Source organism: Mobula birostris, chromosome 4 (genome assembly GCF_030028105.1).
Source record: "Mobula birostris isolate sMobBir1 chromosome 4, sMobBir1.hap1, whole genome shotgun sequence".
NCBI lineage: Eukaryota > Metazoa > Chordata > Chondrichthyes > Myliobatiformes > Myliobatidae > Mobula > Mobula birostris.
In genome coordinates this window covers 142,366,750-142,381,163 of record NC_092373.1, presented here as the reverse complement: position 1 = coordinate 142,381,163, position 14,414 = coordinate 142,366,750, and the positions used below count along the sequence as shown (strand labels likewise).

The following is a 14,414-nucleotide window of genomic DNA, read 5'->3' as shown; positions in this document are numbered from 1 at the left end:
AATTTACCTAACACCACTTCCCTACTAACATGTATTTCGCTCAGTTCCTCCATCTCACTGGACCCTCTGTCCCCTACTATTTCTGGAAGATTATTTATGTCCTCCTTAGTGAAGACAGAACCAAAGTAATTATTCAATTGGTCTGCCATGTCCTTGCTCCCCATAATCAATTCACCTGTTTCTGTCTGTAGGGGACCTACATTTGTCTTTACCAGTCTTTTCCTTTTTACATACCTATAAAAGCTTTTACAGTCAGTTTTTATGTTCCCTGCCAGTTTTCTCTCATAATCTTTTTTCCCCTTCCTAATTAAGCCCTTTGTCCTCCTCTGCTGAACTCTGAATTTCTCCCAGTCCTCAGGTGAGCCACTTTCTCTGGCTAATTTGTATGCTTCTTCTTTGGAATTGATACTATCCCTAATTTCTCTTGTCAGCCACGGGTGCACTACCTTCCTTGATTTATTCTTTTGCCAAACTGGGATGAACAATTGTTTAGGAATGGCATCAATCAAACTCCACTTTAAATAAACGCAATGATTTGCTCTCCACAGCTGTGTGTGGCAACAAATTCACCACACTCTGGCTAAAGAAATTACTTTTTAAAATCTTTTAATATTTTCACCAAACTTCAGATTCAGTATATGCACTAGATCTTAACTGGCCAATATACATCCTATCTAACTCAATATCCTCCAGAACATTAGCAGTGAACAAGTTCACATTAGATTTCTGAATGACCAAAAATATGGCTCATGGTTGATTTCATTTACCCTGTTCCCACCACTTAGGCTAGGGTGCCTAAGAACTTTGCACAGTACTGTAGTAAATTTATGTATTGCACTGTCCTGCTACTGCTAAAATGAAAAAAAATCAAATTTCATGACATACGTGAGTGATGATAAACCTGATTCTGATACAGGCCTGTATTGTGGACTGAGAGTGGAAAGGGGGCAGGGAGGGAGGAAATCACGGTTGGGAAAAGGGGAGGAAACGGAAGCACCAGAGAGACATTCTGTAATGATCAATAAGCCAATTTTTTGGAATCAAATGACCTTGCCTGGTGTCTCAGGGCTATGTGTGTCTGCTCCTACAGCAACCTCCCTGACCATGCTGCTCCTTCTCTGTCACCCGTCCCACACCCTTCCTTCAGTTCTCCACCCTTGCCATTCCCAACATAAGAACATAAGAAATAGGAGCAGGAGTAGGCCATCTGGCCCATCCAGCCTTCCCTGCCATTCAATAAGATCATGGCTGATCTGTCCGTAAACTAAGCTCCAGCTACCTGCCTTTTCCCCATAACCCTTAATTCCCCTACTATGTAAAAACCTATCTAACTGTATCTTAAATATATATAGTGAAGAAGCCTCAACTGCTTCCCTGGGCAAAGAATTCCACAGATTCACCACTCTCTGGGAAAATCAGTTTTTCCTCATCTCCATCCTAAAGCTTCTCCCCTGAATCTTGAGGCAATGTCCCCTAGTTTGAATCTCACCTACCAATGGAAACAACTTTCCTACTTCTATCTTATCTACCCCTTTCAAAATTCTGTATGTTTCTGTAAGATCCCGTCATTCTTCTGAACTCCAGAGAGTATAGTCCTAGGCGACTCAATCTCTCCTCATAGGTTAACCCCTTCATCTCTGGAATCAACCTGGTGAACCTCCTCTGCACTGCCTCCAAAGCCAGTATATCCTTCCTCAAGTATGGAGACCAGAACTGCCTCACCAGTTCCCTGTATAGTTGCAGCATGACCTTGCTCTTGAATTCAATCCCTCCAGCAATGAAGGCCAACATTTCCGTTTGCCTTCTTAATAACCTGTTGTACCTGCAAGCCAACTTTTTGTGATTCATGCACAAGCACTCCCAAGTCCCTCTGCATAACAGCATGCTGCAATCTTTCACCTCTGCTCTTCTATTATTCCTTCCAAAGTGGATGATCTAACATTTACCAACGTTGTATTCCATCTGCCAGACCTTGGCCCACTCACTTAACCTATCTATATCCTTCTGCAGACTCTCCACATCCTCTGTACAATTTGTTTTTCCACTCAGTTTAGTGTCATCAGCAAATTTTGCTATGCTACACACAGTCCCCTCTTCCAGATCAGCAATGTAAATGGTAAACAGCTGCAGGCCCAGCACCGACCCCTGCGGCACCCCACTCACCACTGACTGCCAACCGGAGAAACACTCGTTTCTACCAACTCTCTGCCTTCTACTGGTTAACCAATCCATTATCCATGCCAATACACTCCCTCTGACTCCATGCATCCATATCTTATTTATAAATCTCTTGTGCGGCACCTTATCAAACGCCTTCCGGAAATCCAAGTATATGACATCCACTTGTTCCCCTCTATCCACTGCACTCATTATGTCCTCAAAAAACTCCAGTAAGTTTGTCAAATAAGACCTGCCCTTTCTGAATCCATGCTGCGTCTGTCTAATGGAACCACTCCTTTCTAAATGTTTCGCTATTTCTTCCTTAATGACAGCTTCGAGCATTTTCCTGACTACAGATGTTAAGCCAATCCTTTGCTCAAGCCAGATTTACAAACTCGTTCTCTGCTCCACGTTGGCAAATACAATACTTTGCAAATGTCTTAGATACCCTAGCTCTCTATATATGCTTGACCCACCTAGACCATTATGGTGAAGAAGTGGGTCTCAACCCCAAAACAAGATTAACTGAACCCTGCTATCCCTGTACAACTTTCTTCTCTGATTATCTTACCTTGTTTTCTTGACTAAAATCAAATCAAGTTTAATTATCATTCAAACCATACAAAGACATAGCTGGGGCCAGTTCCTCTGGGGTTAAAGTGTAAAACATTCAAAATAGCAAGCAAACATTCAAAAATAGCGAGCAATATAATTCAAAATAGCAAGCAAAGAAGCATATTCACTCCGAAAAAAACATATATATCGCCCAAGATACTAAGCATGATGTCTAGCAATCGATGGTACAATCTCCCAGCAGTGCACAGATGCACGCAATCCAGCTTGTCATTCTATAACTTGAATATGGAAGGACAACACCGACAGGAGGCTAGACCTCAGCCGAGCTCAGACATCATGCTGTAAACGCTTCCTTGTCCCTCACCTGGTCTGCAGCAGTAGACAAGCCCAAGGCTTGAGGCCTAGCCCTCGCCAAAACCGAGGTTACACACCTCCCATGTCACCTGTTCCTCCACCAGACAAGGGTAACAGGCCTGCGGTAACATTCATTATCACTGTCCTACAGAGCCATAGAAACATAAAAAACCAGGGCCGGCTGGTGGCGCCATGACATTGTCGCCGGACCCGGGAGCGGAGGTTCCCGTGTTCGAAACTAGTTGGGTCCGCCCGAGTACGCTTTCCATCTGTGCTGGCTTGAGTGTCAAGATCGCAACTTGACCTCGTAAAACAAAGGGAAAATATTGTGAAAATGTCTGTGCGAGGAGTGGCATGCCACACAGTCTCTCTCTCTCACTCCGCGCCTTGTAAAAAAGCCATGAAAAATCCATCACGGACGCACGCATGGACACGCAGACGCACACGCACAGACTTGCACACACACGCCAAAAAGAAACGCAAAAAACCTACAGCACAATACAGGCCCTTCGGCCCACAATGCTGTGCTGAACATATACTTACTTAGAAATTACCTAAGGTTACCCATTGTCCTCTATTTTTCTAAGCTCCATGTACCTATCCAGGAGTCTCTTAAAAGACCCTATTGTATCTGCCTCCACCACCGTTGCTGGCAGCCCATTCCACGCACCCACCACTTTCTGTGTAAAAAAACTTACCTGACGTCTCCCCTGTACCTACTTCCAAGCACTTAAAACTGTGCCCTCTCGTGTTAGCCATTTCAGCCCTGGAAAAAAGTCTCTGACTATCTACATGATCCAAGCCTCGCATCATCTTATACACCTCTATCAGGTCACCTCTCATCCTTTGTTGCTCCAAACAGAAAAGGCCGAGTTCGCTCAACCTATTCTCATAAGGCATGCTCCTCAATCTGGGTAGCATCCTTGTAAATCCCCTCTGCACTCCTTCTATAGTTTCCACATCCTTCTTGTAGTGAGGTGATCAGAACTGAGCACAGTACTCCAAGTGGGGTCTGATCAGGGTCCTATATAGCTGCAACATTACCTCTTGGCTCTTAAACTCAATCCCACGGTTGATGAAGGCCAATGCACTATATGCCTTCTTAACCACAGAGTCAACCTGCGCAGCAGCTTTGAGTATCCCACGGACTTGAACCCCAAGATCCCTCTGATCCTCCACACTGCCAAGAGTCTTACCATTAATACTATGTTCTGCCATCATATTTGACCTACCAAAATGAACCACCTCACACTTATCTGGGTTGAACTCCATCTGCCACTTCTCAGCCCAGTTTTGCATCCTATCGCTGTCCCGTTGTAACCTCTTGACAGCCCTCCACACTATCCACAACACCTCCAACCTTTGTGTCATCAGTAAATTTACTAATCCATCCCTCCACTTCCTCATGCAGGTCATTTATAAAAATCACAAAGAAAAGGGGTCCCAGAACAGATCCCTGAGGCAGACCACTGGTCACCGACCACCATGCAGGATATGACCTGTCTACAACCACTCTTTGCCTTCTGTGTGCAAACCAGTTCTGAATCCACAAAGCAAGGTCCTCTTGGAACCCATGCCTTCTTACTTTCTCAATAAGCCTTGCATGGGGTACCTTATCAAATGCCTTGCTGAAATACATATACACTACATCTACTGCTCTACCTTCAATGCGTTTAGTCACATCCTCAAAAAATTCAATCAGGCTCGTAAGGCACGACCTGCCTTTGACAAAGCCATACTGACTATTCCTAATCATATTATGCCTCTTCAAAAGTTCATAAATCCTGCCTCTCAGGATTTTTTCCATCAACTTACCAACCAATGAAGTAAGACTCACTGGTCTATAATTTCCTGGGCTATCTCTACTCCCTTTCTTGAATAAGGAAACAACATCTTTCACCTTCCAATCCTCTGTAACCTTTCCTGTCCTCAGTGATGATGCAAAGATCATTGCAAGAGGCTCAGCAATCTCCTCCCTCGCCTCCTACAGTAGTCTGGGGTACATCTCATCCAGTCCTGGAGACTTATCCAACGATGCTTTTCAAAACCTCTCTTCTGCACATTGTCTTTCTTAATGTCTATATACTCAAGCTTTCCAATCCGCTGTAAGTCATCCTCATAATTGCCAAGATTCTTTTCCATAGTGAATACTGAAGCAAAGTATGCATTAAATATCTCTGTTATCTCCTTTAGTTTCATACACACTTTTCCACTGTCACACTTGATTGGTCCTGTTCTCTCACGTCTTATCCTCTTGCTCTTCATACTTGTAGAATGTCCTGGGGTTTTCCTTAACCCTGCTCGCCAAGGCCTTCTCATGTCCCCTTCTGGCTCTCCTAATTTCATTCTTACGCTCCTTCCTGCTAGTCTTCTATTCTTCTGGATCTATCATTACCTAGTTTTTTTGAACCTTTCGTAAGCTTTTCTTTTCTTCTTGACTAGATTTTCAACAGCCTTTGTACACCACGGTTCCTGTCTCATTGGAACGTACCTATGCAGAACGTCACGCAAATATCCCCTGAACATTTGTCACATTTCTGCTGTACATTTCCCTGAGAAATAAGAGGACTCACATTTCCCCACTGAGAGACCTGACACTTGACCAGGTTCATTTCCCAATACCAGATCAAGTACGCCTCTCCTCTTGTAGGCTTATCTACATATTGTGTCAGGAATCCTTCCTGAACACACCTAACAAACTCCACCCCATCTAAACCCCTTGCTCTAGGGAGATGCCAATCAATATTTGGGAAATTAAAATCTCCCACCACGACAACCCTGTTATTATTACACCTTTCCAGAACCTGTCTCCCTATCTGCTCCTCGATGCCTCTGTTACTATTGGGTGGTCTATAAAAAACACCCAGTAGAGTTATTGACCCCTTCCTGTTTCTAACTTCCACCCACAGAGACAATCCCTCCATGAATTCCTCCTTTTCTGCAGCCATGACACTATCCCTGATCAGCAGTGCCACGCTCCCAGCTCTCGTCTCCCTCCCTGTCCTTTCTGAAATATCTATGGCCTGGCACTCTAAGTAACCATTCCTGCCCCTGAACCATCCAAGTCTCTGTAATGGCCACAACATCATAGCTCCAAGAACAGATCCACGCTCTAAGCTCATCCTGTGATCACAAGTGAGATGTCCAAGACAACCTCCCACGGTTAAACTGCACCAACTTCGATGCTTCCGAGTAGCGGGCATCAACACAGGCAGTGGCTAGATCAGCTCCTCCGTACTCAGACCAGCTCCTCAGACTCACTGATGGGCTCCTCTGATATCCCGAGGGGCTCCACCTACACCCCGGTTGGCTCCTTCTCCATCATCCCGGCCTCGGCCAGCCCCTTCGACGCCTCGGCTGGCTCTCCCTCCAACATCACGGTCAGCCCCTTTGACACCTCGGCTGGCTCCGCCGCTGACACCACTCCAGTTACTCCCATCAACAAGCAACTCACTGATGGAGTAGCCCTGTAGTAGGATTGTCTTTGGATTGTAGAAAACAAATTTTACAAAAAGAAAAAGTACTTTTGGTTGGCCGACAGGCCTGTGTGTTTGCACACACTACCACCTTCCCAGGTATTACATCTTCATTTTCTCCAGCCCACCCAAATATAGAAAAATATCCTCACAGCTTTATTGCTGTCTTCTCCTAGCCTCTCAATCAAATGTGTTTTTTTAAAAATCCTCAGTGATTGCAATCCCCATCTCTACTTATCATGGCCTCTGAGTTCACTGTCCTCATACAATTCCTAACCTTGTCCACAGAAAAATGTTAATGTACTGAAATGTCACCAGTGACACTATGCATACCAAATAAGAAAGAATATATTCGGTCTCATCTTTCTTGATTATCACCACCTTGTAACAGTCGACTGTACAATTTTCCTCCAATGTGACCACTCCATCATCCTGCTGTAAGGCACTACACCATACATACAAATTAAATAGCTAGGTCGGCCTTTCAGACCTGCTCTGCCTTTAATGAAATCTTGCCCAATTTTAGACAGTAAAATGCCTGTAAATGACTCCCCTTCCCTATTGCTGTCTTAAGATATAGGAGCTGAATTAGACCATCTGGCCCACTAAGCCTGCTTGCAATCTTATCATGGCTGATCCAGTTTTTCTCTCAGCCTCAATCTCTTGCCTTCTCCCCGTATCTCTTCCTGCCCTGTCCAATAAAGAATCTATCAACCTCTGCTTTAAATATACAAAATGACTCGGCCTCCACAGCTGCCTGTGGCAAAGAATTCCACAGATTCTCCACTCTCTGGCTTAAGAAATTCCTCATCTCCGTCTAAAAGGATGCCCCTCAATTCTGAGGTTGTGTCCTCTGGCCTTAGACTTCCCACCACAGGAACCATCTTCTCCACATCCACTCTATCAAGCCCCTTCACCATTTAATAAGGTTTCAATGAGGTCACCCCTCATTCTTCTGAATTCCAGTGAATACGGGCCCATAGCCACCAAACACTCCTCGTATGACAAGCCAATCGATCCTGGAATTGTTGTTGTAAACGTCCTTTGACCCCTCTAGTTTCAGCACATTCTTTCTAAGAAAAGGGGCCCAAACCTGCTCAAATTACCCAAAGTGAGGCATCACCAGTGCATTATGAAGATTCAACACTACATCCTTGCTTTTATATTCTAGTCCTCTCGATATGAATGCTAACTTGCATTTGCCTCCCTCGCCATAGACTCAACCTGCAAATTAACCCTTAGGGAATCCTGCATAAGGACTCCCAAATCCATTTGCACCTTAAGTTTTTGTATTTTCTCTCCATTTAGAAAGTAGTCAACCCTTTCATTTCTTCTATCAATGTGCATGGCCATACACTTTCTGACACTGTATTCCATCTGCCACTTCTTTGTCCACGTGTGGCACCTTGTCAAAGACCTCTGAAACTCCAAGTGTGCAACATTAACTGATCAACACACATCAAAGTTGCTGGTGAACCAATCTCTTACTAGCTCTTCCTTCAGTTAGTCCTGACGAAGGGTCTCGGCCTGAAACGTCGACTGTACCTCTTCCTAGAGATGCTGCCTGGCCTGCTGCGTTCACCAGCAACTTTGATGTGTGTTGCTTGAATTTCCAGCATCTACAGAATTCCTCGTGTTTGCAACATTAACCGATTTTCCTTTGTCTGTCCTGCTTGTTACTTTTTCAAAGAATTCCAAAAGATTTGTCAGGCAAGATTTTCCCTTGAGGAATCCATGCTGACAATGGCCTATTTTATCATGTGCCTCCAAGTACCGAAACCACATCCTTAATATTCGACTTGAACATCTTCCCAACCACTGAGGTCAGATTAACTGGCCTACAGTTTACTTTCCTCTGCTTCTCTCCCTTCTTGAAGAATGGAGTGACATTTGCATTTTTCCAGTTCTCCAGAACCATTCTAGAATCTAGTGATTCTTGAGAGATCATTACTGATGTCTCCACAGTCTCTTCAGCCACCTCTTTCAGAACTCTGGTGTGTACACCACCTGGTCCAGGTGACTTTTCTAACTTCAGGCCTTTCAGTCTCCCAAGGCTTTTTCCCTAGTAATGGTAATTTCACACACCTCATGACCACTGACACCTGGAAGTGTCATCCATAGTGAAGACTGTTGCAAAATACTTATTTAGTTTGTCCACTATTTTATTGTCACCCATTACTACCTCCCCAGCATCGTTTTCCAGTGGTCCGATACCACTCTCGCCTCTTTTACACTTTAGGTATCTGAAGAAACTTCTGGTATCCTCTACAATATTACTGGTTAGCTTACTTCATCCTTACCTTCTTAATGAGTTTTATCAGTTCCCTACTGTTGGTTCTCAAAAGCTTCCCACTAATTTTTTCTCTATTATATGCCCTCTCTTTGGCTTTTACGTTGGCTTTAACTCTTGTTAGCCGAGGTTGTGTCATCTTTCGTTTAGAATACTTCTTCCTCTTTGGGAATGTATACATCCTGTGCCTTCTGATTTGCTTCCAGAAATTCTAGCCATTGCTGCTCTGCCATCATCTCTGCCAGTGGTCTTTTCCAATCAATTCTGGCCAACTCCTCTCTCATACCTCTGTAATTCCCTTTACTCCACAGTAATACTGATACATCTTACTTTAGCTTCTCCTTCTCAAATTTCAGGGTGAATTCAATCATATTATGATCACTTTTCCTGAAAGGTTCTTTTACCTTAGGGTCGCTAATCAATTCTGGCTCATTGCACAACACTGAATCCAAAATAGTTGATCTTCAACCACGAGCTGCTCAAAAAGCCATCTGGTAGGCACTCTAGAAATTCCCTCTCCCGTAATCCAGCACCCACCTGATTTTCCTAATCTACCTGCATATCAGAGTCTTTTTACCCCTGCGGTTCTTAGCTCTACCCACAATGATTCAATACTTTCCAACCCTATGTCACCCCTTTCTAATGATTTTATTTAATTTTTTACCAACAGAACAATGCTACCCCTCTGCCTATCCTTTCAGTACAATGTCCTTCGACATTCAGCTCTCAGCGATAATCTTTCAGCCATGATTCAGTTATGCCTACAACATCACATCTGCCAATCTGCATGTGCTGCAAGTTCATCTACCTATTCCATATACTGAGCACATTCAGAAACAACACCTTCAGCTCTGTATTCACACTTTTTGATTTTGGCCACCTTTTACATTGCAACTCATCCCGTTAATTGCAATTCTGCCCCATCCTCACTACACATTGCCTCTTCTTCTAAACCAGCTACCTCATCTTCAGCACTATTACAAACAAGAGAAAATCTGCAGATGCTGGAAATCCAAGCAACACACACACACACACACAAAAAGCTGGAGCAACTCAGTAGGCCAGGCAGCATCTATGGAAAAGATTTGGGCCAAAACCCTTCAGCAGGACTGGGGGGGAAAAAAGACGAAGAGTAGATTTAAAAGGCGTGGGGAGAAGGGAGAGAAATAGAAGGTGATAGGTGAAACTAGAAGGGGGAGGGATGAAGTAAAGAGCTTGGAAGTTGATAGGGGAAAGACACAGAAGGACATGGAAGAAATAAAAGGGGAGAGGAGCTCCCCAGACTCCCCAGAGGGAGTCGATGGGCAGACAAGGAGGCAAGGTGAGAGAGGAAAAAGGGGATGTGACATGGTAAAGAGGGGGGCATTACCGGAAATTCGAGAAATTGGTGTTCATGCCATCAGGTTGGAGGCTACCCAAATGGAACATAATGTGCTGTTCCTCCAACCTAAGTGTGGTCTCATCATGACAGAGGAGGAGGCCATAGATAGACATATTGGAATGGGAATAGGAAGTGGAATTAAAATGGGTGGCCACTGGGAGATCCCATTTTTTCTGGTGGACAGAGCGCAGGTGCTCGGTGAAGCGGACTCCCAATCTACATCAGGTCTCACTGATATACACGAGGCCTCACCGGGAGCTTATTCAATGATGTCTATCATAAACCCATGGACTCTTACAGCTACCTAGACTATACCTCTTCTCACCTTGTTTCCAGTAAAAATGTCATCCCCTTCTCTCAATTCCTCTGTCTCCGCTGCATCTGCTCTCAGGATGAGGCTTTTCATTCTAGAACAAAGGAGATGTCCTCCTTTTACAAAGAAAGGGTCTTCCCTTCCACCACAATCAATGTTGACCTCAATTGCATCTTGTCCATTTCACGCACATCTGCTCTTACCCCATTCTCACGCCACTCTACCAGGGATAAGGTTTTCTTGACCTCATCTACCACCCCACCAGCCTCCGTGTCCCGCACATAATTCTCTGAAATTTCTGCCATCTCCATCAGGATCCCACCACCAAGCACATTTTATCCTCCTCTCCCCCCGCCCCCCATCTTTCTGCAGGATCGCTCCCTACGCGACTCCCTTGTCCATTCATCCCTCCCCATTGAACGCCCTCCTGGCACTATTCATTGCAAGCGGAACAAGTGCTACACCTGCCCCTACACCTCCTCCCTCACTACCATTCAGGGTCCTACACAGTCCTTCCAGGTGAGGTGATACTTCATCTGTGAGTCTGCTCGGGTTTAGACTGTGTCCGGTGCTCCCAGCGTGGCCTCCTGTACATCAGTGAGACCCGACATGGATTGGGAGAATGTTTCACTGAGCACCTACGCTCTGTCCATCAGAAAAAGCAGGATCTCCCAATGACCACCCATTTTAATTCCACCTCCCATTCCGGTATGTCTGTCCATGGCCTCCTCCACTGCCCTGATGAGGCCACACTTGAGGAACAATGCCTTTTGGCGTTTTGGTAGCCTCCAACCTGATTGCATGAACACCGATTTTTTGAAGTTCTGGTGCCCCCCACTTCCCCCCCTTCACTATTTCCCATCCTCTCTTTCCTCTCTCCACCTTACCTCCTTGTCTGCCCATTGACTCCCTTTGGGGCTCCTCACCCCTTTTCTTCCTTCCATGGCCTTCTGTCTCTTTCCCCATCAACTTCCAAGCTCCTTACTTCATCCCTCCCCCCACCTTTTAAATCTTCTAATCTTTTTTCTCCAGTCCTGTTGAAGGGTTTTGGCCTGACACACTGACCATACTCTTCTTCCATAGATGCTGCCTGGCCTGCTGAGTTCCTCCAACATTTTTGTGCATGTTGCTGAGATTATCTTGCTTTCCTATGATACTTTTTGCACTTAAATACAGGTAGCTAACGATGCTAGTCGCACCATGCTCAACCTTTCGATGCTAAACTTTGTCTGAAGTCTTACCAACATCTACCCCCACCTCTCCACTAACTGTTCTGGCACTCTGGTTCCCATCCCCTGCAACCCTAGTTTAAACCCCACCACAGAGCATTAACAAACATTCCTGTAGGATATTAGTCCCAATCCAGTTCAGGTGCAAGCCATCCCTTCTGTACAGGTCTGGAAGAGAGCAGAATGAGCCAAAAATCTCATGTCCTCCCTTCCACACCAATATCTTAGCCAGGTATTGAACTATATAATCTTCCTAGTTCTGGCCTTATCAGCATGCAGCAAGGGTGGCAATCCTGAGATCACAACCCTGCCCTTTACCTTAGCACCTAACACCCTGAACTCCCTATGCAGAACCTCGTCACTTGTCCTATCCATGTCATTGGTACCTACATGGACCATGACTTCTGTTTGTTCACCCTCCCACTCAAGAATGCTGAGGACTCGATCCAAGATATCCCGGACCTGGCATCCGGGAGGCAACATACCATCTTGGAATCTCGTTCTCGCCCACAGATCCTCCTGTCTATTCTCCTAACTAATGAATCCCCTATCACCACAGCATGCCTCTTCTTCCCCCTTTCCTTCTGAGTGACAAAGGCAGACGCAGTGCCAGAGACCCAACCATTGTTAGGTCATCCCCCACAGACAGTATCCAACCTGTTGTTGAAGGGGATGGCCACGGGGGTACTCAGCACTGGCTCCTTAACCCCTTTCCCCTTCCTGACTGCCAGCAGCAACATTCTACTTATTTCATACATGTCACTTCTCAGCAGTGTCATTTAACAACACATTCACTGACTGCGCACAGTGCAACTGTAATCACCTCTGCTCGCAATCCTTTCATTCCCTAAACTATTCAGTACCGGTTGAATAAAAATTCCCATCTCATTAATCTTGGAAAGACTGAAACCACCATTTTTGGCCGCCACCACAAACTCCAGCCTCATTCTGTCCCAACGTCAAATGTGTTTTTTTAGTTAAGCAACCTTAGAATTTGAAACTAGCCTTCTCATCTTTAGTTTCCTGGCTTTGTAAACTTTTCCAACTACACAATCACATTCCTTTGTCAAGCTTCATTTCACATTGTTCTAATGAAGTACCAATTTAGTACATTAAAAGACAAACTACTTATTTTGTAAAAGATCCCAATGTATCAAAGGAATGAATGTCCAATGATCTGGCCAACAAGTATCAATCAATCAACACTCACAATGTGATCATTTACTTAACTGCAAATTGTGAGAACTTGCGTGCTGAAGATGTTTGCAACTTTCCCTTACATTATAAGTGACTCCATTTCAAAATATATATTCATTTAACTGTCCCAATGCAAGTCACCATGCAAATGTAGGTTCCGTCTTCACTCATCTGGTTCAGACCACGTAGATCCTGAAAGCATGGGCTTACTCTTTATAGGGAGAAAATGTTCTAAATAGCCACAAAATCAAATTACATCAAAAATCAAACATATTAATTAATTGGTGTGAAATTTGCTCCCATTTGTCTAAATCTTCAATGACTGCCCCACCAAAAGTGCACCACAGTCAACATTTCCAATACTGTTGGATTATTTACTAAATGATCACAACAAAGTTTCTTTTGATAGTGACATGTTAACAATGAAACTACATTAAAAAGCTGTGATTTTATTGATAAATTGCTCTCCATGCTTAGTAACGTGATCTACGCATGCTTAATGCGGTTGCAACACAAGAATGTTTAGGAGTTGCACCGTTGAATGACTGAACAATACCAGTATCAAATACATTTCAAGCAGACGTCGGAGCAGTCCTTCAACTTTTTACAACGACAAACTACAGCCAAGAGAAAATAATAAACTATTTAGCATTTGCACGTGTAAGCTGAGGATTACTAATAGATTTTTTCCCCCGAGAAGTCTGCCTCAAATGCGAACAGACATTGCTGCGGACAACCACCACGGCCAGCGGTCACTACAGGCCTCGATAGAACCCGGGCCCGCGAATACTTACTCCGATGAGCAGGAGTCGAAATCCGGCCGCGCAGCGGACGACGATGACCCCGTCTCACTCTCACTCTGCCAACTCCCATCCTCCGGGGTGTAAGCAATCTCATAACTCCGCTCCTGACAGCCCGCCGCCACCGCCCGAGAAGACATCACCTCATCTTGTGTAAAGGCTTTCCCCCTCACAAAACTCGCCCGTCACCCGCGGCTTGCATCCGGGGGCCTGTCCATCACGTGATCGGTCCGCTCACTGTGACTGGCTGCTGTCCAATAACCATAGAAACGAAGGAAGCTCAAACATCGAAGGCTGTTTATGTAAACAATACTCTAGCTATTAGTTTGAAAATAAAAAGAAGTTGTCTAGCGAAACATTTTTAAAATATGAAGACACTTGTTAGGCATTGCAATAGATAATATTAATATTTAGGTCTCGTATTTTGCATCGGCTTTGGGTTTGTTGACCGTAAAAAGCATATAAAATCTGTCAGAATTAAAACAGTTAAAATTAGATCATGTAACGTCTTTATAATGCATTCACATAGCCATTTGCAGGGAGGTGGTCTAGTGCTGAAGACAGATATCGATAGGTTGCTAGACCCTCTCCACTCTTTCTATTCACCGTCTCTTACTTAGATCGAGGTTGTTTTGGAT

General features: G+C 44.5%; 1 protein-coding gene across 5 annotated transcripts in view; it reads right to left on the bottom strand.

Annotated features, from left to right (window-relative positions):
• The window catches only part of intu (inturned planar cell polarity protein), a 93,915-nt gene extending 79,916 nt beyond the window's left edge, over window positions 1–13,999 (bottom strand). For all 5 annotated transcript variants that reach the window (XM_072256141.1, XM_072256144.1, XM_072256142.1 and 2 more), the window contains exon 1: window positions 13,771–13,999. In XM_072256141.1, the coding sequence (XP_072112242.1) occupies window positions 13,771–13,916 (146 nt within the window). In that variant the 5' untranslated portion in view covers window positions 13,917–13,999. The remainder of the gene's footprint in view (window positions 1–13,770) is intronic.
• Window positions 14,000–14,414: the final 415 nt, after the last annotated feature.